Here is a 26,220-nt window from a genome sequence, read left to right as displayed (position 1 = left end):
GCTTATTTTTTGTGCGCGGTTTAATTTTTATTGGTACCATTTTGGTGTACATACGGCTCATTTGATCATTTTTACTGCTTTTCTTGGAGGCAAAATGAACAAAATAAGCATTTTTTTTATTTAGGGTTTTTTTTTGTTTACTTTTTTTTGCTATGCAGGATAGTGTTCAATTTATTGTACAAGTCGTTCCGAATAAGATGATACCAAATATGTGCGATTTTTGAACTTTTTTTTTTTCCACACAGAAACAGGAAAGTGGACAAAGAAATGTTTTTGGTTTTTTAAACATTTATGTTCCTGTAGGGGACTTGAACCATAAAAGCTATGACCATAAAAACACATTGCAGTACTTATCACAACAGCGATCATAGGCCATGGCAGGCCAGGATACCAGTGTCTGCTGTCCAGTTGCCATGGAACACATCTGCCCTCTGGGAATACATCACAGAAACCTGATGACGTCACATGCCGGGATGTACATTAATCACGGCATGTAGGTGGTTAACAGCAGGGATCGCTGTTCTTAATGATTGCAGTGGAAGGCTGTCTGTCTGTCACAGCTGGTTACCACAGCATATAGCACAGCCTCACTTCTGATCTTGCGCCATCCAGGGGACGTTAAGTACCCCCTCGACAGGACGTAAACTTACATCCTGTAGCGTTAAGGGGTTAAAATGGGGTGCATTGTGCTATGTAATGTACTGAGAGTCAAGTTGATATTTGCTAGATCCGTACATTGTGTGCACAAGTTTCTTCTGATTAACAACACTGTAGAACATTGTGGCTACATAATCATTGTATCAATGTAAATAAGGCTTAGATTCCACACCCCCTTTCAAGAGCAATCTGTCAAATGTGTTAGCCCTCCTGCCCACGGCCGAGTCAGATTCCGCCTGCGAAATCCCGCAGCGGAATCAGACCCGGCGACCCCATACTCACCTCTCCAGATTCCTGGCAAAATTCTCTGGCGGCGAGCCGATGCACATGCGCAGTGCATCACACGCCAGCACGATTTTCCATGGTACATCCGCTGTGTTCACGGCACGCAGTAATGCAATGGAAGCCAACATGAGTTTCTGCGATGAAGAGGGCATGCTGCGTTTCTCCCCCGCGAGCGGAAAATCGCAGTTGATTTCTGCTTGTGGGAAGGGGAGAATCTGTTAACATATTATGTCTATGGACCGCTATTGCTGCGGGATTCCTGGCGGGTGTCTGAGCGCAAATCCTGCAGCGATAATCCGTCCGTGGGCATTCGGCCTTATTGACAAACCTGAACTTCTTTGGATAGGAAGCAGCAAGCGGGGAAGTGATAACAGTCGCACAAACAGCTGGAGTGTGTTATATTCTCTTTGTATATGTGCTCGGGTGCTCTTACACAGAGCGATTCATTATTGGAATGAGCAAACACGTTATCAAGTCATTGGCTTTCAATGTCTGTTTACAATATAGTGGCTCATCTTTTAATCACTGTCATATTTCGTTCAGTTGATCGTTGGTCTGTCAGGAGAGTCTGGAAAAGCCTGGAAATGATTTGCAAACGACTGAACAATCGCCTTTTTACATGGAACTGGCAAACGACGAATGATGATTTCTATGCCAGCGTAGAATGTTCTTGGCCACGTTTACACTGAACGATTAACGATCATTTTTGCAAGATTCAACCATTATCTGAACGATAATTATTCCGCGTAAAAAGGGCATTTTAGGAGGTAATCATTACTGGAACCATACATCTTTAGGGTGCAATTATAGAAGTACTGTTAACTCTTGTGTAACAGCACTAATTCCTGGGTGAGCCCGACAATTGCAAGGAAAAAACGAACACTGGCGCTCGTTATTAGGAGTTCATGACATCTACCGTGGCAACATACCATTCTACTAGAGAAGGGTTACAGGCGCTCGTCTGTGTGCAAATACTGAGGTCGTTACAGCCCAAATCAGCTTAAATGGTCATAGTTTTTGCTCTATACAGGTAGGGAAGTACAGTAATTTCTGCAGCAGAACATCCGCTGCAGATTGACACAATTTGGCTCTGATGAGCTGTGGATTTCCCCCTTCATTTGTATGGATGTGCCCTTAAGACAATGTGTTGTGCATTTAGTTTAAATTACATTAAATTGATTTTGATATATATATATATATATATATTTATACACACACAATATATATATATAATAAAGTTTTCATTTAATAAGTGTTTTAACAACTTGCTTCTGATTCATGAAACATTCTCTGGAGGCGGCCATATTGAAAACACACTTCCTTCCTGTAGAGTCAATCTAGTAAAATGTGTGCTTTCTATTCTACTTCTGCTTCCCGGCAGCAGGTGCAGCAGAGGGTAGACGATAAAACTTTTCTTCGGTTAAGATGTTATTTCTTCCCTCTGCAGGAATTTACTACAGTTTTTTTTTCTTGCAAACTATATATGGATGGAACACAGACAGCAAGTACGGACATGTAAACAAGCTCCATATGTCCCGGAAAAGAGTGACAGTAACGCAAGGCCTTCTCGACTGTTACATTTCATAAAAGTGACGGGGTCAAGAGGTTTACCCACTAAATACATTTATGGCATTTTAATAGCATATGGCTTAAAAGGAAACCGGTCAGATCATATGAGCACCATAAACTAAGTTTACGGTCTCAATAGGACCAGAGCCGCCGAGGTCGGGGCTGTGGAGTTTTCTTATATTCACCTGCCTTTCTGTTCCCTTGCTGTCCACCGTGGAAATCAGCGTCCAATCCGTGCACGAACAGACTGTGGAGAGGAGTCCAATGGACCCAGCACTGGTTTCCAGGATAGACAAGTATTAAAAACACCCCTGACCTCAGTGCCCCCCTATGAGCCCATAAACTTACTTTATGGTGCTCATACAATCTGACAAGTTCCCTTTAAACATTTGATCATTGGGAGTCAAACCACCAGCAATCAAAAAGTAAAAAAAGTCATATCCCGACCATTCCCAGATTGAAACTTTGGGAAGAAATTAAAGGGGTATTCAGGTATTTACAAATTGATGACCTATCCTCAGGATAAGTCATCAATAGTTAATTAGCGGGGGTCCGCTGTTCAAGATCAGCTAATCCTCCAGTACACCGTCAGTGTGGCAGGGCCGGACATCCGCATCTATGGTCTGAGCCTGAAGTGTAATAGAAGGAATTGCTCTAATTGACTTCAAATGGGAGTGAAGCCTTCTATTACCACTATGTGGGTGTCCAGCCCCGCTGCACTGACAGTAGGTCAGAGGATCAGCGCGGATCCCGACTGGTGGACCCCTGCCGATTATCTACAGATGACCTATGCTGAGAACAGATCATCAATAGTAAGTCCTGGAATACCCCTTCAACTCATTTGTCGTGTAGCACAACCCTTGATACAGAATCCCAGCCTCTATGAGGGTCCACTTGTCCTGGAATATTTAGCATTTTAAGGCCTCCCTCACACAGGGCGTTTGCAGAAACGCAGCGTTTTTCAACGCTGCATTTACTGCAGATTCCGCTCAGTTTCAGCAGTGCTGGCATACTTTATGTTCAGCAGTGCTGAAAACGCAGCCAAGGATGCTGAAAAGAAAAAAAAGCAATACTCACCTAGCTGCTGCAGTCCGGGATGCGGGCACTGGTCTCTGCCGCTGATCCGGGCTTCCCCTGCACTCAAGTCTATTGCCGTAGGCCAGGTTTGAGAACCCCGCCTCCAGCAATAGAGTGCTGAGATTAGTTGTCGACGCTGGCTCGATGCCCAATCATAGCCCTTTATTGACTGTCTCAGCCAATCAGCTGCGGCAAGCTCTGATTGGCTGAGACAGTCAATGAAGGACTGTGATTGGTTGTTGGCGCTGGCTCGATGCCCAATCAAAGCACTCTATTGCTGGAGGCGGAGTTCTCAAACCTGGCCTACGGCAATAGACTTGTGAATGTAGGGGAAGCCCGGATCAGCGGCAGAGACCAGCGGCCGTGACCCAGACCGCAGCGACTAGGTGAGTATTACTTTTTTTTTCTATATCTAGCCTAGCTGGGACTGATTTTCGGGGTCGAGCTTCTATTGCAAGCCCTCCCCCCGAAAATCGGTGAGCAGTAACGCTACCAAAAACGCGGCACCAAGTATTGCCGCGTTTTCAGCAGTGCTGAAACTGCTGCTTATTCATTTCAATGGGCGACACAGGGCTGAAAACGCCCCAAAATAGAACATACATCACTGTCAAAGCGCAGCGTTGGAAGGCGCTGCATTTTCAGCCCTGTGTGAGCAGCCCTATTGAAATGAATGGGTGCCTTGTACAGTGTTTAGCGCTGCGCTGAAAATGCAGTGTTAAACGCTGTACAAAACGCCCTGTGTGAGGGAGGCCTTAGGAAAAAAGGGACATCGTGTGTTTCAGGGTACCTGAGGAAAATCCTGGTGAACATGGCTAGCGGACTGTCCGTAATAGCTGTGTACTGTATATAGACAAACTGACGTTACAAAAAACGTCAAGCTATCCCTATACTGACCCAGCTCTTCGACTCCAGATCCTTGGCATGTTCCAATCACAGTAAATGTTTTATGTGAGTATGTAAAATACACATTTCAAATAACCTGTATTTATACACACTCGCATAACTAGCAATGGACATTTCCCTTTTAATCTTGAACGCGGCGCTGCCAATAAGTTCTAACAGGACTGAATGGATTCAATAGAAATCATTAGGCCTGCTGGCCTGTCTGCACAGATAATTACACTTTTGGCTACAAATACACAGTTTTATTTGCTGCGGGGAATTTGACATTTGTAGCCAAATGCCTACATAAAAGAGGAACTGGCTTAACTCTCCATGTGTGAGAACACCATCTTTAATACTTCCTACACCCGTACTATTTCGAACTGTGACTGAGGTCAGGTAAATAAAGACATATCTGGGTATACAATCACACATGGACTATGGATACACAGAGCTATATAGAAAATCTCCGTTTCCGTCTAATAACCACATTTACTCTTAAACTGTAAATGCCATGAACACCTTTGTACTCTTTTAATCACAGTATTTTGGAAATAGAGACTTTGTATTTAGTTTTCTCAGGCCAAATGCACACGGGTGGAAATTCTGTGGCGAGATTCTCCGTGGAATTTCCGCCCGTGTACGCTGCCATAGGATTACATTAAGTAATGCAATCCTATGCAGACAGCCGCGATTTGACAGCGTGAAAACTTGCGTGTTAAATAAATCACGGCATGTCGACGAAAAGACGAGCACCTACTCAGACAAGCTGTAATAGCGGAGAGATAGCCATGTAGTATTGAGTAGGCATGGTTATGCTACACAGCCTTTCAAAAGAGGGGAGGGGGAGCAGAGTTTGTGCATGTTCATGAGAGGGAGACTGGTCAGTGCTGGGAATGCCCCCTAGCCAGAACCTTGAACTTTGGAGAGCCTGCAAACTAAATATGAGGCTTTCTAAATACATGAGAAAGAAAACTCAATGCAAAAAAAAAAAAAAATTATATATATGATTTATCCTTAGAATAGGTGATCAATACAAGAACGTTAGGGGTCAGACTCACAGGACATTCACAAATCAGCTGTTTGAAGAAGCTGTGAACTCAGACAAGCACTGCACTCTCTTCACTGTATACCAGGTATGGCATTGTCCATTGTATAGCAGGTATGCCTCACACTGCAGTATCATCCTATTCCCTTGAACGGGACAGAGCTTCAGAAACACCATGTGAGCAATGAATATGACATCACAGGCTGAGGAAGAGGCCGCTGGTTTCTTTACGTTTATAAGAAAAAGCAGATTCCAGGAAAGAGAAAGAAAGATTAAAAGAGGAACCCACTAGCCATCAGCTGATTAATGGGGAGGTCTGAAACCTGTGAAACTTAACTCCTATTACTATGGGAAGTTGTTGGTTGCACATTTCTTCTTCAGTGCCCAATGCAAGGGAGAGGTTGTATTGCATGGTGAACACAATGGAAGTCAAGAGCAAGGGACCTCCTTTGCTGACTTTTACATGACCTATTCGAGCACAAGGGACAATTGTCCTAAGGATACAAGCCTTTTAAAAGACCATGGCTGCAAATATTAAAAAATTATAATATACTGTACATATTATATATCTTTTATTTTTATTTTTTCACAGTGTCCATTTCTTTATTTTATTCCTTACTCAAACTTACTTGTAAAATAAAGCATTTCCCTAGGAGGTCCCATATTACATCTAATTAACAGCAGTCTTTCCCCTATAGTATTTCCTAAAAGCAGCATTTATTTTTGCAGTTATTGAGACATGCTCAGTAGGATCATAAAAGTGGTGAACAGCAGCCATCACTGTCACCATTTAATATCCCCCAACCAAGAAAAGAGCCAGACAAAGAAGTGGAAACTACTTGTATTAGTTCAATCTGGTGCGGGGTGAGACAGAATAATAGGCAGGTATTTCATGGGTTACCTGGTAGTTTCATGCTTGTGAAACCATGTCTGTGTGTTTTACACACTTGTCTGACAGAATAATGCAGGACGCTGACAACTCACCACTTGTTTTTCTTGCGGATGTAGTCTTTTTCCGAGAGATTGACTAGATATATCATCGGCTTGGAGGTCAGGAATAGGTATTTATTTAGCACATCAATCTAGAAGAACGATAGGAAATATACATATTTATAAAAATCAAGGGAAGGAAAAAAATACGACATGGTAAATATCTGCACCATGATATCACATATATAGAAGCTGCAGAAGTTCATACATTTTATTTTTACGGATGTATTCCATTATATATGTAGCACAAATACAGCCTGCTCACATCTGGTTCATACAGGTTTTTAAAAAATTTTTCCATGACAAAATCTTGATTTTCAATGACACCCACAGACCTCCAAATACATGCAATCAAAGGTTTAGGCTGGTTTCACAAGGGCGACAAAAATCGCACAATTTTCTCGCGCTGCAACAGTGCTACAAATCGCATATATGTGAAGCCCGTGCTTTCCAATGGGTTTCTTCACATTAGTGATGTTTTGTAGGCTGCTACATTGTGAGAATACACAATCGAGGCATGCTCTATACACCACGATTTGCTATATTTTGTAGCCCATGTTTCTCTACGGAGCCTTCATTTCTCTTGTATCCTATGAAAACTCTGTTGTGCGGTGCAACTTTTACAGTAGGAAAATCTACTGTAAAAGCCCTAAAATAAGCCCTAGCTGCATAAAAAAAACAAAAAAAAAACATCACCTAAGAGGCGCTGTTGGCTCCGCTGCCCGTCTCCTCGGCAGCTCCAGCTTGTAGTTTTCAGTCAGCGCTTCCTAGTTTGGAGGTTAAAATCCCCACCTCCAGGAAGCGTTGGCTGTGATTGGTTCATTGAGTGCCGTGGCTCAGCCAAATCAGAGCCGGCGCTCAAAACCAATCACAGCCATTCAGTGATGTCATTCAGTGATGCCATTCACTGAATGGCTGTGATTTGGTTCAGAGCGCCAGCTCTGATTGGATGAGCCACGGCACTCGATGAACCAATCACAGCAATCTGTTGCTGGAGGCGGGGTATTCAAGCTCCGTTACCAGCAAGAAATACTGCGTCAGAGCTGTGGACTACACTGAAGCCTGCTGGAGCCGCCTGCTAGGTAAGTATTTAGATACCCCCCAAAAATAAGACACTATGCCTCTTTTTGGGCAAAAATTAATATAAGACTGTCTTATTTTCTGGGAAACATGGTAATAAGACTCAGAAAAAACTTCATGACAAAAAACAAAAGTCTATGACACATCAGAAAATTCCATGACTTTCGTCAAATTCCAGGTTTTCCATGATGCGTATGAACCCTGTCACATTAGTGCAACAATTCATCTATTTTCTACTAGGATAAAAGCCTATTGTATTGTAAATAAGATTGGTTACAGAAATACAGGAACTGTGAACGAATCAATCATTTGCCCTGTAGTCATTAGCCCTAATCCCAACACACTAAGAGTGCTGTCTGGGACTTTTACCATTGAAGATCTATGCTTGAGATAGAACATCAATCGTTGACCGATGAGTGACCACCACTTAGAATCCCAACCAATCAGCTGATCACAAAGTCCATTGTCAATGCGAACAGCGCTGAAGCAGATAGCCCAGCTGGCAGCAGAGTTTGGTACTGCAGGCACAGCTCCCATTGTAAACTAGTGCATACTGTGACTGGGTCACAGTTACTAGTGGGTTACCACAGGGGGCAGTACTGGGACCTATTCTTTTTGAGATATTTTTTAAAGATCTGGTAGAAGAATTACACAGTAAAAAGGAAATATTTACAGATAATACAAAACTATGTAAGGTAATTAACATAAGAGAGGACAAAATGTCATTGCAAATTGATCTAGATAAGTTGGGAATTGGGCAGAAAGTGGCAAATGAGGCATAACCCTGATAAATGTAAGGTCACCCTTACACACTAAATGGGAAACACTGACATGGAAAAGGACTTTGGGATTTTAGTTGACTGTAAGCATAACTGGAGCAACCAGTGTCAGGCAGCCTATTACCCCCCCTAATGTTGATCCAGAACAAGGTAAAAAACAAACAAACATGGAGGTAGAACTTTAGCTGCCTGCCTTTGTACCCGGTCAAGTTCTGATATGTCCTTCTTGAGTAACGATGCCCAAAACGAAGCACAATATTCCATGTGTGGTCTGACCAGTGACTTGTAAACAGGAAGAACAATGTTCTCATCATGTGCCCCTAGACCTCTTTTGATGAACTCAATGATCCCATTTGCCTTGGCAGCAACTGCCTGACACTGGTTGCTCCAGTTAAGCTTACAGTTAACTAAAAGTACTTTTCCATGTCAGTTTTGACCGGTGGTTTCCCATTTAGTATACTTCATTATTGCAGTGTATTATATTGGCATATTACACCCTGCCTCTGGCTGAACCTTATAGGCCATCACAGATGGAAGACCCAGAGGCCATCTTCAAGCCTCCAGGTCGCATAGCAACTTATGAGTAGCCCGCGATCATATTACAGGGATCCAATGGGTGACAGAGAGAGCCCCCTCCCAGTGTCAGTCTTTTACATGCCGCAGTCACGTTGAAGGGGATTGGAGGCTTCTCACTCCCCAGGCATTAGAGCTGGAGCTCAGCTGTTAGACAGCCAAACCCTTCCAAAAAGCCAAAACTGCAGAAATAGGCCAACCAATTTTTCATGCAAATTAAATAGGAAATTATATAGGTATGTAACTTTTCATCCCTCTACACAAGTTGTAACCGTGTAAATCCCAAAACCTAATGTAACGCATTAACCAAGGCCACTTTCAGATGGGTGAAAATGGGTGCTTTTGCTCCCATATTATGGACACAACATCCAAATCTCCTACTGTTCTTCAGACTCATAACTCCAGTTCTGATGAACTTTGGGAGGTTTGAGTGTTGTGTCCGTAATACAGGCAGAAAAAAGACCAGTGTTCTGAGCAGAAGTTACAAAAAATAATTAGGATCCTCATTAAAAGGTTTTTTCCAGGCAGATACTGCTGATAAAATATACACAGGATAGCTCATCAATAGCCAATCGGCTGGGATCCACCGCTTGGTTGGGACCCCAGCCAGATCAACTGATTTGGTGCCCGCTGTAAGCCCCACGACACAGGTGTACGGAGTGGAAGCAGTTAGCTCCAATCCACATGTGGTGGCTAGCGCTTGTAATTAATTGCAGGTAGAGCTACGCCTGCAATTACCAACACTGGCCACTATACAGGGAGCAGAGCCAACTGCTTCCGCTCCATACCCCTGTGTGTCGTGGTGCTAACAGCGGGCACCCAATAAGTTGTTTGGCCATGGTCCCGAGCAGAGGACCAAAGCCAATCGGCTGTTGATGACCTGTCCAGAGGAAAAGTCATCAATAGTAGTTGCCTGGAGAAGCCCTTTAAAACTGCGATTTCTTGTAACTGACAGCCATGTCTCAGAAAATGTAAGCATAATATACAAGTTATACAGTAGCAGCAAAGTGCATGGAAAGGTTTTCTAATAATAAATTCTTCAAAATATTCATATATTATAGTAAAAAAATGATACAAATCGTGAGAGACTCACACGAAAATGGAGCATGCTATGATACGAGTTTTGTGCGTTGCGCACAATTTCTTCACCGGTATGAATGCACCTTCAGGATAAGACCGCATCAATTAGGAGGCCAAATCATGTCTAATAGTTGCAACAGCGGTGAGCAGTAAACGTAATGGATGGATTTCGGAATGTTCTAATCCTGAGGACAGGCATTAATAACTGAAGTTTCTATGACTGACCCACTGCAATATTTATGTCACCCCTTCATATACTACAGCTGAAACTGTCTCGGTGACAGGAAGCAATGCAACCACAATGCTTTCCAACCCTGAGCATGCAGCGAATGTTCTAATGGCCCATGCTTTCAGTTATGGTAATGTGCAGAAATGAATATGTATGATGTGGTGACATCCCATAAGTACAAACCACTGTACTACATCAACAATGTTAAGCATAATCACCCTGATGTGAGTCACTTTAGTCTTTAAAATGCTTTTTTGCAGTGAAATTGCTTAACAAGATATTAATAGAACCTATTGGACTCAGACCATCAAATAACAGAGAGCCTACAGGATATCAGATCTTTAACATTTTTCTTCCTCTTACATAAAAATTTTCTTAAAAAAAATCTAACACAAAAATTTTAAGTTATAGGAAGCTGAATTAAAAATGTTAAAAGATTTATAGCAGGGCACACAATTCAATTTTTCAGATTTTTTAATTCAGAGATGATCAATCAGGTGAATGGATTTATCCTAACAAAGTTGCTACAAATAAGACCTGTCCGCTTTTCGCAGGTACGTTTTATACATACACACAGCCCCCATGAAACTATTCTGGATCCTCTTTTCTTAGAGCTCTTGGTGGTACACGTCTTCTTACCCTTCCTTAAAAAGTATGAATAAATGGACAACTGGGAGTCACAATTGAATTTGTCAAAGGGGTGTGTCTACACAGGATACTAACCAATTAGTGCAGAGCGTGCCAGACCATATAGGGAAACATACTCATGTAAAATGTTAACGCCCAGTCATGAATTTATGAATGTATTTCCGGGAGGAATAATAGGGGAATTACACAAAGTTATTAGAAAAGAATCTATCCGAGGATTTGCACAAAACACTTTTAGGGTGTGTAAACACGCCACTGATTTGCTGCAGTTTTTGTTGCGGACCTGCAGCAGATTTAACCTTAGAGATAGCTAATTTTAGCATGAAGGTCCAGTAAAGTTTTTTTCTCTTTGTACATCCCAGGGGGGTGGCGGTGGTGAGGAGTCAACAAGTAGGTCGATCAGATCCACATACCACACCCTGTGGGGCCAAAATGCAGTGATAAGAATCACCGGAAAGCCTTCGACGATGATATTCTTGAGAAGTCGTGGGGTTAGTGGGAAGGGAGGAAAGATGTACAGGAACCGTAATTCTGACCATGGAATCGCTGGAGCATCCACTGCTCGAGCTTGGCGGTCCTGAGACCTGGCCACAAAGATTAGCAGCTTGTGATTGATTCTGGACCCCATCAGGTTGACCCCACCTTCAAGAAAGTTCCTGAAAAGACTCCAGGATGTAGCTCCCATTCTCCTGGGTCAACAGTCTCTCTGCTGAGGAAGTCGGCTATTCAGTTGTCTACTCCTGGTATGTAAACTAGAGCGCTAAAGGGTGATCTTCGGTCCAAGTCAAGGCTTTCTCCATGACTTTAGTGCTGTGAGTCCCACCTTGATTTATGTATGCGACGGCCATCCCATTGTCAGTTTGGACCTGCTTTGGTAGCTCTATCCTTGTGCCTTACACCCCTATCCAGAGAGGCTGGCATCCATGAGGAGTGCTAGTCATCAGGGGGTCAGAAAGGAATGTCCCATATGGTTCCATGGGGACTCCAGCCACCAAAACAGGGAGTGCTGAATGTGCAGAGGTGGTCGGATCTTCCGATTGAGGGAGGTCAAAGACTTGTCCCACCTTGAGAGAATGGTCCTATGGCATTGCCTGAAGCCAAGACTTCCCGAACTGAGGAGTCTGATACATGGGCAAACCAAGGCTCCCTGAATAGGGATAATCGGCCTTGCACAATGGACGGATTGGGTGGAGGACGAACTTCTTACAGACGTTTTAGTGGAAGAAGCCTTAGAGGCCTGAGAACAGGAAACTTAGGATGGTCTCAGTTTAACACAGGTTCTTTGCTTTTATTCCTGCGTAACCTTTTTACTATCCAAATTTCAGGGCTCGAGTGGCCAAAGGAACGAAACTGGGCTAAGTTCTGATCCCACTGCCTCAAAGGAAGTTTTGGCTAATGACTATTTTCCAGCCACGAACGGCTTGAAACGACACAGCGTCAGCCATAGGAAAGCGGTGTTTCGCCAAACTGAACACTGGTGGATCTACTGCTGGTTAAGACTAACACTTTTTTATTAAATCGTCTGGAAAGTAATACATGATATCTAAACTCTTAGGTTTAGTGAAGTGTCCATTGGGAAAGCTCCATTCCCTGTTCATCGAACTCTTCAAGATGAAACACCTTTGGAGAATGCTATGGACATTTGAAAGAAAAAGATGTAGGAGTTTGATCTGTGACTTGAAAGGTATCTCTTATGGCAGCTATCAGGCTATACACTATAGTGGAAATTTTAGAAGTCTGTTCTTCATCCAGAATCAGAAAGGGACTCAGAGTTCACCCTCTGACTGACTAATGTCTCTGGAGGGAGATTGCAATCTCAGTTCAGGAATAATTGAATGTGGGATGGTAGGTAACGCAGGAGATCTAGATGATCGTCTTGAATGGCAAGGTCTAGTTCTCTCCCGTGGTCAACTAAGGACAGAGATCTGCATAACTAGGTCGTCTCCATCTGACATGTTTTGACCAGGTTGACTATGGAAATGGTCTAGCTCTCTAAAATAGAGGTAAAGGCTCTTTTAATGTCCGCGATCGTCTGACAGGCAGCGTGCACATCCAGATTCAGCGATTTGTATAGGCAGGGCAGAAGGGGTGCCACTAGTTGGTTCTATGCCCGCCTTCCGCTATAGAGCACAAAACATGACAGTTCAAACTGGCCACATGCAGATTTGCAAAAGCACTAATAGTATGTGGCCCTGGTCAAATCCTGCCTTGAGTCGGACATAGCGCTAAAAAAGCAGTTGTACAAATTATTGCAATATAGACTACTGCAAGATGTACTGCAGGAGAGAAGATAGCGCAGGGGAGCTACCCACCAGACAAAGCTTACCCGGTCCAGAGCAGAGTTGTGGGGGAATGATCCCAAGAATTCTTGCTGGGAGCGTTGAGGTTTCTTATGAGATAAAGTGTTCAGTACTACAGGTTCCAGCTAACCCTTGTGAAGAAACCAAAGTTGAACGACCTGGAGAAGGTCCACCTTGTTAAGAAGCAACCCGACATCTGATGGATGCACAGAAATGAAGGAACACTGCAGCATTGGTGAACAGATGAAAGCCCTGCTTCCGTTGCTTCCCGTCTGCATAGTAATAAGTTTTCATCTCCCTTCCCCGACGCGACCACGTCCTGTGAATGGCCTGCCTAGGCCTGAATTTGGGCATAAATTTTTTATGCTGGCTGGCGAAGTGCCAACAATTGAATAAGGACGAAAAGTGGGCAGTGGTGATGTGTAGCAAGAATCGCAGACACGAATGAAAACTCCCGCCGCCATAGGAATCCACCCACAGCGCCCAAATACCATACCGAGCGCAATGAAAACTATGGCAGATTCACGCCCGAGTTTGAACATCCTGTAATGATATGAGGTAAAAGACCTAGTGGAACAAGTGCAGAGACAGCTGCTGCCACTTAAAGGAGCCTCGCAAGTGCTCAGGGAAGAAAAAAAAAAAAAAAAGGGCGCAAACCCTAGAGATACCGGTATAGACTGGATGGAAGTTTCAGAAGCCAGGAGAGTAAGAGGAAGAGACCGAAGGAGAAAGAAAATACCTCTACACAGTTCAGATACTTACCGCCTAGGAGTGGGAAGAACACGTATTTCTTAGTTCTTGCCTGCCTTTAAATAAGAAGGGAGTGCTCCGGTAAAATAGGGGGCCATTATAGGCAAGTCACGTCCGAGTTAAGGCTTGGGCGTGCCTCCTTTTGCTCTGACATTAGAACAGACAGCAGCACAGTTAACTCCATTCTGTTTTTTCTCCCCAGTGGGGTAATAGGGAGAGTCTTGCCTCCCTGTATTCCCTGAACCCAAAAAGATGTTGAAGACAGATGAGAACCAAGTCTGCCTCCTACAGACACCAAGCTGAAACTAGTAAGATTGGTGCCTGCAGGAGCGGCATAGTTAGAAGGAGAAGCTAACATTTTTCAGCTTAGTGTCCACCGCCTAGTGGTAGTAGCTATACCAAGGCCTTCAGTCCCCCCCCCTCCAATTTTACAGCTGAAAAATAACAGTTATGTCTTTATTTATTCACTAATAAAAAATTGTGTCAAGTCACTTATGTGCCACGGTCAGCACTAACTATGGAACTTGAGTGTCACTCCTGTACTAATTAACCAACTGGTTGAAGCTGGAGCCTTTCCCCTTCTACAGTAAGACAAAAAGACTGTCAAGCCCTGCAACCTCAGTCAATTCCCAGTTGAAAATGCAACAGATCATAAGATTGTCCGTAATTCTCTGCAGGTTTTCTACATGATTGACTGCTGCAGGAACATGCTGCTGACTAACCACAGCGTTTAGATCATTTCGTGTTTACTTTTATCACTCATTTCTAGGTTTAGGCTGCTCATATACGAGATAGCCGTAAGCAGAGACCGCCATCCTTCCCAATCTCCCCATATACACTTGGACGAACGTGTGTTTTCTGTGCAGTGAGGACAGAAAGTCGCTGCCAGACACCTAGAACAAAATAACACTTATGAAAACGTATACAGTTTTGTTCAGCATGATGAACTAGTATGATTGCCACTTGGGAGCAGGATGGAATTGTTTTTTCCTTTATGGTAGATTATCTCATGCTTTAAAGCGACCTTCAGGGCCTAAAAAAACAAAATTGGCAGCAGCAGCTTTTCCGACCACCTGCTGCAGACTGTACATTAATATGCAGTATTAATCTAAAGGATCATTTACATGCAAAGACAATCTTTCAAACGACTTAACAATTTATTATCTTCATCTGCATGTAAAAGGGCCTCCAGGAGTTGTTTGCAGAGCCCAGTATGATTAATCACATGCCCAGCTGTGCAAACAGCTGCATTCATCTGTTCCTGGCTGATGGCAGATTACATTGTTATCTGCAGACTCCCTTGGAGAGAACAGCCTGTGGTCTATTAAGAGATAAATGTGTTTGCTTTATCTCTCAGTAGCTGAAGGCTGGATTTTAAAGGGGTTGTCCCGAGGCAGCAAGTGGGTCTATACACTTCTGTATGGCCATAATAATGCACTTTGTAATATACATTGTGCATTAATTATGAGCCATACAGAAGTTATAAAAAGTTTTTTACTTACCTGCTCCGTTGCTAGCGTCCTCGTCTCCATGGTGCCGACTAATTTTTGGCCTCCGATGGCCAAATTAGCCGCGCTTGCGCAGTCCGGGTCTTCAGCAGTCTTCTATGGAGCCGCTCGTGCCAGAGAGCGGCTCCGTGTAGCTCCGCCCCGTCACGTGCCGATTCCAGCCAATCAGGAGGCTGGAATCGGCAGTGGACCGCACAGAAGAGCTGCGGTCCACGAAGACAGAGGATCCCGGCGGCCATCTTCAGCGGTAAGTATTGAAGTCACCGGAGCGCGGGGATTAAGGTAAGCGCTCCGGTAAGCTTCCTTTACTTCCCTGCATCGGGGTTGTCTCGCGCCGAACGGGGGGGGGGGGGGGTTGAAAAAAAAAAAAACCCGTTTCGGCGCGGGACATCTCCTTTAAGTTTACCTTAAAATCATAGTTCAAACGAAAAGTGCACGATGCTCGCGTTTACATTTAACAATTATTGCTCATTTTTGGTAGTTTGAAAAAATTTTGAGGGATAATCCTTGTGTGTAAATGGGCCTTAAGATACTACTCCTGCTTCGATTAACCAGTGCTGCACACTTGAGCAGCACTGGCCAGTCAGAGCAGCATGTAGTGCCTTAGTCTACCAATGCATGTCAATCCACGGTGTGCATCAGGTAGTCAAGGCGTGGAGCTTTAAAAAGGGAAACCAGGGTTCAAGAGTTTGTCCACATCCCTTCTCTCCATCCATATTTTTTGCCATCCAACAGTTGAACTTGATGGACATATGTCACCGGTATTATGTAATCCCTGGTAGCGGCTTCCCAGGAACAAAAAAAGAAGGATCGGAGCAGTTGAAATTTAATTGAGCGATCCTCATCTCCCCCCTACATCTGCTGTCGGGGAGCTTTGAGAGGCCCTTATACACATTAGAAGATTGGCGGGTTCAGCTGGTTTACATCGAATGCGAATGGTGACCCTTAGTCTTCCTTTAAGAGAGTCTTAAAAAAAAAAAAAGGTAGTGACACAGTATGAATGTTATCTGTGTGGTCAAATAACATGAGTGCTCCATACAACAATAGCAAACATCAATGCAATAATCAAACCAGATACATTACCTCCTTGTCATTCCAGTCATGGTAATAGCGGACATGATTCTTTTCATCTATTACCCAGGATTTGACTTTGCACATTATGTCCTAAGGAAAATTAACAGAGAAACAGAAAAACAAAATCATTAAAATGAATGACAAGCTGAAAGCTCAGCGTGATACCACAGGCACAATCATTTATCTCAAACAATATTGTTTGGCAAAATATTTAGCCTGCCCATAGAAATGCAGCCTGAGCCGCCGAGACGGGAATTAACTCGATCTTCTTTGTGAAACAAAAACTTCCAACTTTTCAAATTCATGGTGACCGTATAAAGCGGATCACAATTAGATTAAAGAGAAAGAACCACAAAATCCAAAGCTTAAAAGTTGTGGTATAAAACAGTCCTGATAACATTCACAATTTATAGGAGAACCTACTTAAAAGCTGGAGACCTCTGGGATAAAATAATGATAATACGGGGAAGAAAAGAAATTGGCCGTTCATCCCAGAGAATTCTGTTAATGTACAAAACCAAATCCATATACCGTATATACACTTGAGTATTAGCCGACCTGAGTATAAGCCGAGTCAATAAGTTTTACCACAAAAAACTTGTAAAACTTATTGACTCGAGTATAAGCCTAGCTAGACTAGAGTATATACTAGGTAAAAAAAAACCAAACCTGCAATACTCACCTCCCAGCCATCGTCTGTGTCCCCGGCGCAATGGTCTCCCTGGTGGTGCGGCAAGCTGCTTCAGACTTCTCCCTGACTCGGTTTTCAATTCCCCCGCTGTCAGCGCTGTGTAACTAAGAGCTGTGATTGGAGCCAATCACAGCTGGCGCTCGATAAACCACTCAGCCATTCAGTGATGTCATTCACTAAATGGCTGTGAATGATCAAGCGCCAGCTGTGATTGGCTGGCGCTCGATCCAATCACAGCTCTTACCTACACAGTGCTGATGGCGAGGGGAATTCAAAGCTGAGCAGGGAGAGGACAGCGGGGAGAATTCTCAAGCAACTTGCCGCACTGCTGGTGAGACCATCGCCCCGGGGACAGACACCGGCTGGGAGGTGAGTATTGCTTTTTTTTTTTTTTTTACCTCACTCGAGTATAAGCCGAGGGGGGCTTTTTCAGCATAAAAAAATGTGATGAAAAACTAGGCTTATACTTGAGTATATATGGTATATTCTATGTAAGGCGTCTTATCACTGGTACAAACCTAGAACTTTCTTTTTGCATTCAGCTATATCTTCGCACTATATGTTTGGTGTATGAAGTTGGAACCTCTCCCGATGTGTAGGTCAAACTTGTCTATAGGCTATACTAGGCCCAGGGTATGCCAAGAACATTCTTTTGGCAGACATCTGGCTGGTCTATGCCAACATACTTCACTGTATTAAAAAAGGGTATGATCCTCTAAAAAAAAACAACCATATTTTATACAGCGGGTGTCAATAGCCAACGTACCCAACTGTATGGCATATAGTTGTGTATGTTGTGGCTTTATGTTTGGCATAAATGTAAACTCAAAAGAAAGAGGAACAGAGATTTTGGTTCAAGTCACCCCTCGTTTTAAGTGTAAGTCAGAGCTATACATCAAGAGGATGCCACGACATACCTCCACTGGAGGTCTCTGATTATTGCCACTGTATAGCTATACGCCACCCATAGGCTCAACGTAACAAGGTAATTTGTTCTTTTGGCCTCCACTGGACTGGTATAAATCAATAGGCATAAGTCAAAAGATATCCATAGGCTTCCAGTGTCCCAATAAGCGCGTCATCCTAGTTATTTAACCCCTTAAAGACACAGGATGTACATTTACGTCCTGAGTGTGCGGGTTTGTATGGTGAGGGATCAGGAGCTGATTCTACTCCATATAATGTGGGTACCGGATGTCTTTGACAGCCACCCACCAATCTGCAAAAGCTACGATTAGACTGATTGCAGTTGTTAACTCTTTAAATGCCACTGTCTATTCTGACAGCAGCAATCACAGACCTCCACGTTTGAGAATGGAGATCCCTCATTGGCTGCAGCAGTGTGTGAGATACCATAAATAGGCTGACTTTAGCCTATCAACACAGACCTGGCATGAAGGATGGAATTGCGGTGCTGGAGCTGCAGGGGGCAAGAAGAAGTGACTATAGGATAATTCATTAGAATTAAACATGTGGTGCACAAATTTAATAACTCTTACAACCCCTTTAAGGGAAAGTTGCTGGGCTTGGCTGACTGTCAAGTATGGGGGGGGTGTCAGGAAAAGAAGGATCAGACATGTGGGATTTCAAAATGTTCGATGCTCTGTTCCCCAAGGGAGATAAACCGCCGACAAGATTGTGACAGCAGCTAATTCCCCTGTTAACACAGCAGTATGTGGTCCCAAGCTCTCACTCACGACCTGAAGGTTGCGAGTTCAATGCTCGCATGGTTCAGATAGCCGGGTCAAGGTTGACTCCGCCTTCCATCCTTCCGAGGTCGGTAAAATTAGTACCCAGCTTGCTGGGGGGGGGGGGGGGGGAGATAAATAAATTACCTATAAGCACTGCGGAATAAGTTGGCGCTATACAAATAACAAGTGTCCACCCTCCCCTTCCCTTCTCTATTAAGGGATACATGCTAATTTAGACAAGTGGAGCAGACGTGTACAGGAAAGTAGGGAAGAGTTAGCAGTCGCCTGAACAAGCGCTCTGCTGACAACTATTGAAGATGTATGGGTACTGGATTACTGCACTGAACAGATTCAAGACTCAAGCTGGTGGCAGGAGAACGGGCAGTGACACCGTAGCCTTTGGTTGGCTGCAGAAGTCAGGTGATGTTCACATGTAGCAGAAATACTACGGATTTGTCGAGCCGGGAAAACTTCACGGCAAAACCCACAGCATCTCTACAAGAGAAACAAAGTCAAACTCTGCACCGCTGGTGGGGATTTTGGCTCGCCCTCACCTTTCAACTCTTCGTGCAGTCAGTGCAGCCCTTCACCCCGCGGCCTCTACTGAGAGCAGCACCGCTGGTCAGGTGGGGGAGGGGTCTGCTGTGAAGTTAGGGGGAGGATTGTGGATGCTGAAATCAAATGGCGCTGATTTTGACAGTTTTTACGGCTAGGTTGTGGTTTTGCCAAAAGAAATCTACAGCATTTCTGTTACGTGTAAACGTACTCTCAGGGCGCTTTCACACAACAGCTTTTATGTTCAGTTTTTTGTGAGCCAAAACCAGAGAGAAGGTATAATGGAAGGATTTGCATGTATTCCATATTTTGGACCCATTCCTGGTTTTGGCTCACAAAAAACTGAATATAAAAACTGTCGTGTGAAAGCGCCCTTCAAGAATGCTGGTGAAGGATGTATTGGAAGCCATATTGGTTGTCACCCAATTTTGCAACAAAAATCCATAAAATCTAAACTGCCTTCTCAAAAAAAATAAAAATAAAAATGGAACGCAGTACCAGAATGAATCAGTTTTAAAAGATGTACATGAGATTACATCTCTAGCAAGGTGTGAATGAAGCCGAAGTAGGAGAGCAGAATTTTCTTCATCTTTGTGAAGGAAGAGTCACTCTTTAAGGGTAGAGAAACTGAGAATTCCAAAAAAAGGAATAAAACGATGACCAAAGTATGTGAACCCTATAAAAAAGGTTTAACTGCAACTTACTTATTAGCTTGTAACAACCATAAATTCGAGAGCAGAAAGTTTCCGATACGCGAGGACGGGTTAAACGAGCGATAAGGTGGGCAATGTAACAGAAAATCCTAAACTGCTGCAATGGAGTGGTGGAAATGCCTCAAGGAGTCCAGCAAGCAGTAAACAAACACTTATTAACACAGGCTGCAAGGAGAACTGTGGACAATGAAGGGAGACCTTCAATCAGAAGCCAAAGCAACAGATATAGAGATGATTGTTGGCAAGAGCAGCGCTCTGAAATGATAGCTGCTGTGCCAAGCATCCCTTTTTATAATCTCCCCCCCCCCTCTTTTTTTTTTTTTCAATTTTTTTGCCAAAAATTGTTTGCCTGCCCCCTTCCGCCACCCCGCCTGTAAAAACCGATCCTTGCCAATGCCTCCATTACACAATGGCAAGAGGTTTGCTCTGCTGACCCCTAACCAGCTGCATTCAGGCTCGGAACATCTCTCTCGGCAGGAAACCTAAAGGCTTTCTAGCTGGCGGGCTAGTGTGCATTCAGGAGTAGTAACTGCAGGAAAAGCCCAATGCGCTTTGTTTCAGTGGCCTTTCTTCACAAAAAGATTAATCGTCTGTGAAATGGAAACTGCAAACAGCAAGTGACACAAAGTGATCCCTTCGAGCCTTCCTTGATCAGTTCTGCTGTTGTATATCTCAAAGCCGCATGTGGTTAGGTCCTCGGTACAAGCAGGTGTTAATCAAGGAGTCTGCTCCAAGGGGTCAAGCTCGCCCCTTTAAGAAAAAAAAACGGCATATTTTAAAAGCAAAGGAGAGCTTTTGTTTAAGGATAAATCATAATCTAAATCTCCAACTAATGAGTGGAAAAAATACGAATTGCCCAAATTAATCAACGCTACTTTTTATTTTTAAATGACTGATTTAAAAAAAAAAAAAAAAAAAAAAAAAAAAAAGGCTTAAAAAAATACGCCAAGTCCTTGCAGCCATAAATACTCAGCACACTTAAAAATATCTGAAGAATTTGCCTTTGCCTGTCACATCGTAGAAAAGGAAGAAGAGGTGGGGAAAAAAAAAAAAAAAGAAAGAAAAAAGTTCCAATAGCATAGCTAATTTGCTACACCCCAGGAAGTGGGACTTCCCGCAGGTTTTAGCAAGTAAGGGGGCTTGCTAAAACTTTTTTTAATGAAATCCAACACGTTCTACCTAAAAGAATAATCACTTTTTACTCTCGCCATTGCAAATTTTCACTCACAAAAATGTTTAAAAGTGGCTAATGTAACACCGTTTCCTACGAGGAGAAGATCAAAGTGCTATATTACAAATGCATTATGATTAAAAAAGCACTGTGCAGCCTTGCTATTAAATGTTCTTTAAACCCTAAAAGGCTTCCCATAGATCTCCCTTGGCACTGCATATACAACCTTTGACAAGTAATGTAGACCATTTTTATTCATTGCCTAAAATTGTAGGCAATTATGTGCGTCACACTGGCCACCTGCAAACTCTGAATGCCTACTCCGGTTGTCAGTGCTAGGAAAGGAAAAAAAAACCCTAATGTCGCAGGGGATTAATCTATGGAGAGAGTCCTCTTTAATAGCTTCAGCAGGTGAAATGGCCCAGCTGGTTACTGCGATGAGTGGCCAGGAGCAGCTTATGTACAGACATGCAACAAGACTTCACGGAAGGAGAGAAAAAAGGGGAATTAAAAAAAAGTCACATGCATGGAAATACGTCTTCCTCGTTTGCTACTAGAAGAGCAAAATTGCAAGAAATTGTAACCTTGTACCAAACCGGTTAAGCCGTAGCACTTGTGATACATTTAGGCTAATGTGGTGATAGTAAAACGTCACTAAAGGCTGGGACCGCACAATGCGGCTGCATCGCAGATGGAAAATGCTCCGGATTGTAAACGACTGCCGCTAGAAGTACTTTCATTGACAATGGCCACGCCGGGAAATGTCATCTTGCTGCATAACCACCATTAACAATAAATGTGCTTTTAGCTGTAGACATTTGCAAATCGCGCCAATCTGCGTGTTAGCACACTTTCCGGGCGTAACCCATGGACCTATTCTAAGAGGTAAAGGTTGCGGTATCGAGTGCCTTGAGTGTAAGGATACGTTCATTCGTAAACGTTGCAGAATTTCTGCACGGGAAATCAGTGGCATTTGCGGTACATTTGCATGTGGATGAGAGTCGAACAAATCTCATTTACGCGGAGACAAAAAAACAAAAACGTGTATGGAACAGACAAATGTTTCGTTGTTTGCTGTGGATTTCATTCTTTAGCAATGCAAAAGGTGAAATCTGCAGCATAGCCACACCAAAATCCATACGGTTTGGTCCTCTCCTTCCGCAGATTCCCTAATTGAAGTGTGTAGGATACTGGATAATGAATATTAGTTTAAACTTTACACATTTAGACAAGTGTTGCATGTGTGTCACCGTAAAAATTAGGATAATTGTGAAATGAGGGTCATCCTTTAAAAAAACAACAAAAAAAAAGTTGGAATGATACGAGTTGTGTTGGAAATTTTGCTACAGTAGCAGAAAAGTTACTGCTTCAACTTTACATCACAGCTCTGGATCCATTCACAAGGATTTTCTACTATAAATGTCCATTAATTGGGGATACCGCCTGAAAGATTCCCACCTATCTGGAGAAAGGCCGTCCTCTTCCCTGGCAAAATCCTAAAACCTAACTCAATTTCATCAGAAATGTCAGAGGAGCATGGGTGGCCTTATAAATCTCCTCACACATCTTCGAGGTGCTATCCTTAAGGAGAAACGATACCCATCTTGACTTAGATAGTCAACACCGTCTTGGATTAACCAGTGCTGTCCACATGAGCAGGTCATGTCTTGGACTACCAATGCATACCAATACACAGTGTGCATCAGGTAGAGGAGTGGTTTGGCCATCTTTCTTTGTCCAGGCGTGGAGGGTTGCTTTAAGGTGCCTATAAACCTTCAGTAGCTGTCAGCTGAATATTCAAACAACTATTGCTCCAGACTCCCTTATACACAAGGATGCTCTTTGGCCAATCGTTCATGTGTTTTCAATAGGTAAGTTGAAAAAGCCGTTGCCAGGTAGCTTTTACAGTGGCTTATCTCCAGGGAAGAACAGAGAAATCAGGCGTTGAATGCTCCTGACCCTTCTTTTGAGTCGGGAGTTCCCCCAGGTCCTGCTGATATTGGTGGGTCTGGATGACTTCTCCCTAGTGTGACTGAGGGTCTTTATTTCCCTCTTGGCCATAATGCTTAGTTGAGTGACATATGTAATACAGCTCATATTTCTATTGGTCCCTAAACCTGAGCCCATAGTAATGTGCTGTAAAGCCATGCGGCAGACCTCTTTACGGTGCATTTCACCATGTAGGGTAGAATGATTTTGCTGTATTATTGAAAACTGAAGAAGGGTTCTTTGTAAATATCTGCCCCTTTACATAGTCAGTGACCTGGGAATTGAGTTTTAGATTTATTTTTAACCAATACTCTTATTTGTTGCTGACAGCCGCATGGCTCCGAAGTCTGTAAATCAATTCATAATAGGCACCTTCCAACATTGCTTTAAAATAGGAAAACGTATGTTCGCAGAGAACATTTCTTCCTTTCTTTATTCTATTGTATGTTTTGGTTTTTTTCCCTCTCCATTCACTTATCGGCATTCTTGTATTATCAGCCATTACTTACGTATTCTGTATCTCTGGTGTGAGGCACTCAATGCCTCATACTTTGCTGGAGTGGATGTACTGCACACTGGTGAGGGGCAAAACCCCCGAAACAGCTGTCTGCGTATGGTATTCTGGCTTGGCTTACAATTCCCAGACAGCAGTTTCGGGGGTTTTACCCATCATCAGTTTGTAGTAGGTTTCCCAGTCATTGTTATAAGGCTTGTCTAGAAAGTCTTGGCATTGGACTTGTAGGAATGCTGCCTTCCAATAGGTGGCGCTTCAGAGGTATTGTTCCATTTTCCTATCCAACTATCTGATGCACACTGTGCATTAGTTTGCATCATTAGTCTGAGAAGCTGGTGCTTTGTTTCTCCAGGCCCGGGGGGTCGCTTTAAGCAATGGCTATTCTGCTAAAGCACACCTGTAAAGGAGTCTATACAGTGCCATACTGAATCTAACCCAGTGGGCACATATGCACTAAGTAAATTGCCTCCCAAGAGCTAATCAGGGAGCTGTAAGGCTTGTTCACGCAGTGTAGTCCGTGCCGGAAATAGCCAATGTGGATCTGCATCAATCTGCAACAGCCGTGGTTTCCTGCAATGAGTTTGCAGTTTGCAAATGCAGTTGCGATGGATCCAACACGTGGATTAGCTCTTATAAGTGGCGCTACTCCACATTGTACAGACTACTGCACAGATTCCCATTAAAATGAAAGGTATACTACTTTGCACAAATTTGATGTGGAATCGGCAGGGATTATGCATCAAATCCATAGTGAAATCGGCCATGTGAATAGGTCCTAAGATGTGATTCCAGCGCTCGACCACTTAGAAACAGGGCATTTCCTAATATAAAGTAGCACGGGCTGAATGAAAGTAGCGCAGGTGGCCATTCTGGTACTGCTAAGATGTGGCACAGAATGACACTAACAATATAGTACAGGCTATAAATTACATTGCAGATAAACAGCTCCACGTTGGGAAATACTCCCGACATAAGCCTCCGACGGAAGCGGAAAGCTGATGTGCAAGATGAACAAGTACTGAAGAACATCACAAATAAGGCTTTGAATTTTGTATGGCGAGACTACATAAAAAGTAATGGTGTAGATTACTAATACTTCTGTAGTGCCATTGATTTCTATGGCGCAGTACAATACAAAATCAAGAGGCGAATACAAAATAGTTGCACAAATGCAGAAGAGCGAGCTTACCATATACAGAAGACTGTGGAAGTTAGAAGACGGGGTGCTAGAAGAATATACTGAATCAGATAGAAGTCAATGAATTCAAGGTTACGGAAGGTTATATTGTCGCTTTAAGTGCTAAGATTAAAAGTTGTATTTAGAAGAACCTGACAAGTCGGGGAGAAGACATAAGAACAGGAGAGAAGAAGTTTGTGTGCAGAGTGGAAGATACGTGTGGGTTGGAGTCTACAGATTATGGCCGATGTATGGAGGGGGACGGGTAAAGTGAGATGGATTAATCGGCCAGCAAAACTGACTGGAGCGGTGCAATGTCCTTTTAGATGGGCCATCTGCCCATATAAGCACCAATTGCCAAGTTTAAGGATGTACACATAGAATGAAGATTGCTGGAATGAAGAATACATTTACTAATTGCAATCATTCGTGCAATGGCTGCTTGTTTCCATGTTTGTCATCGGCACATCCAGTTGACATGAGGAAATGTGCTGCGGACCAATGAGGATTTTCAAGGCTTCATTAAAAATCTGACCAATTGACAAAGGAGCTTTTACTCGTTTGTCGTCTGAGCGTGGGCAGATTTACACGGGGCAATAATCTGGAAAGAACGTTTTTAGAGTTTGTACAAGCGCGTGTTCGGCTTATCATTGGCGCATGTAAGAGAGCCTTTAGCGTATATGAAGTTTCATCCGGGAGTGATTAGAAATCATCAGATACTTGTACAATATCCAAACCTGCACACACAGTCAAGACGGATAGGATAAAGACATTGATGCATTTGGAAGCACACAAGGTCTTCATGACAATAGCGCCAAATCCGAAGAAAAGTAGTCATTAGAATCTCTCAGTAGTGCAGTTTATAAAGAATTAAAGGTGTTTTCTCACTATTTACTATCTTCAGGATAGGTAACCAATAGCAGATACGTTGCTCAGGATCCCCGACGATCCTCTGGCCCGCTGGAAGACCGATGGGGCCAGACGTCCACACTGGTGATCATCGATTCCAACGGGAGTGCAGCTATCTATTACACTGAGAGCAGGACAGCTGATCGGCAGTAATCCCAAGTAATCCCAATCTCCGTCGATCTGCTATTGATGATCTACCCTGATAAAAGTGAGAAAAACCCCTTTAAAGAGTCAGAATAGTCTTCATTTAAAAGTGATCAGTCATTTAGACCTCCTAAAAT

The 26,220-nt window shown here is 43.3% G+C and overlaps 1 protein-coding gene across 2 annotated transcripts in view; it reads right to left on the bottom strand.

The window, feature by feature from the left end:
• OLA1 (Obg like ATPase 1) overlaps window positions 1-26,220 on the bottom strand; it is a 179,564-nt gene that overhangs the window by 65,182 nt on the left and 88,162 nt on the right. For both annotated transcript variants that reach the window (XM_066575831.1, XM_066575830.1), the window contains 2 exons: window positions 16,539-16,619; window positions 6,503-6,600 (listed from right to left, as the gene is read on the bottom strand). In XM_066575831.1, coding sequence (XP_066431928.1) covers window positions 6,503-6,600; window positions 16,539-16,619 — 179 coding nt within the window. The remainder of the gene's footprint in view (window positions 1-6,502; window positions 6,601-16,538; window positions 16,620-26,220) is intronic.

Source organism: Eleutherodactylus coqui, chromosome 8 (genome assembly GCF_035609145.1).
Source record: "Eleutherodactylus coqui strain aEleCoq1 chromosome 8, aEleCoq1.hap1, whole genome shotgun sequence".
Classification (NCBI taxonomy): domain Eukaryota; kingdom Metazoa; phylum Chordata; class Amphibia; order Anura; family Eleutherodactylidae; genus Eleutherodactylus; species Eleutherodactylus coqui.
The sequence above is the reverse complement of the archived record's forward strand: the minus strand, read 5'-3'. Positions and strand labels throughout refer to the sequence as shown.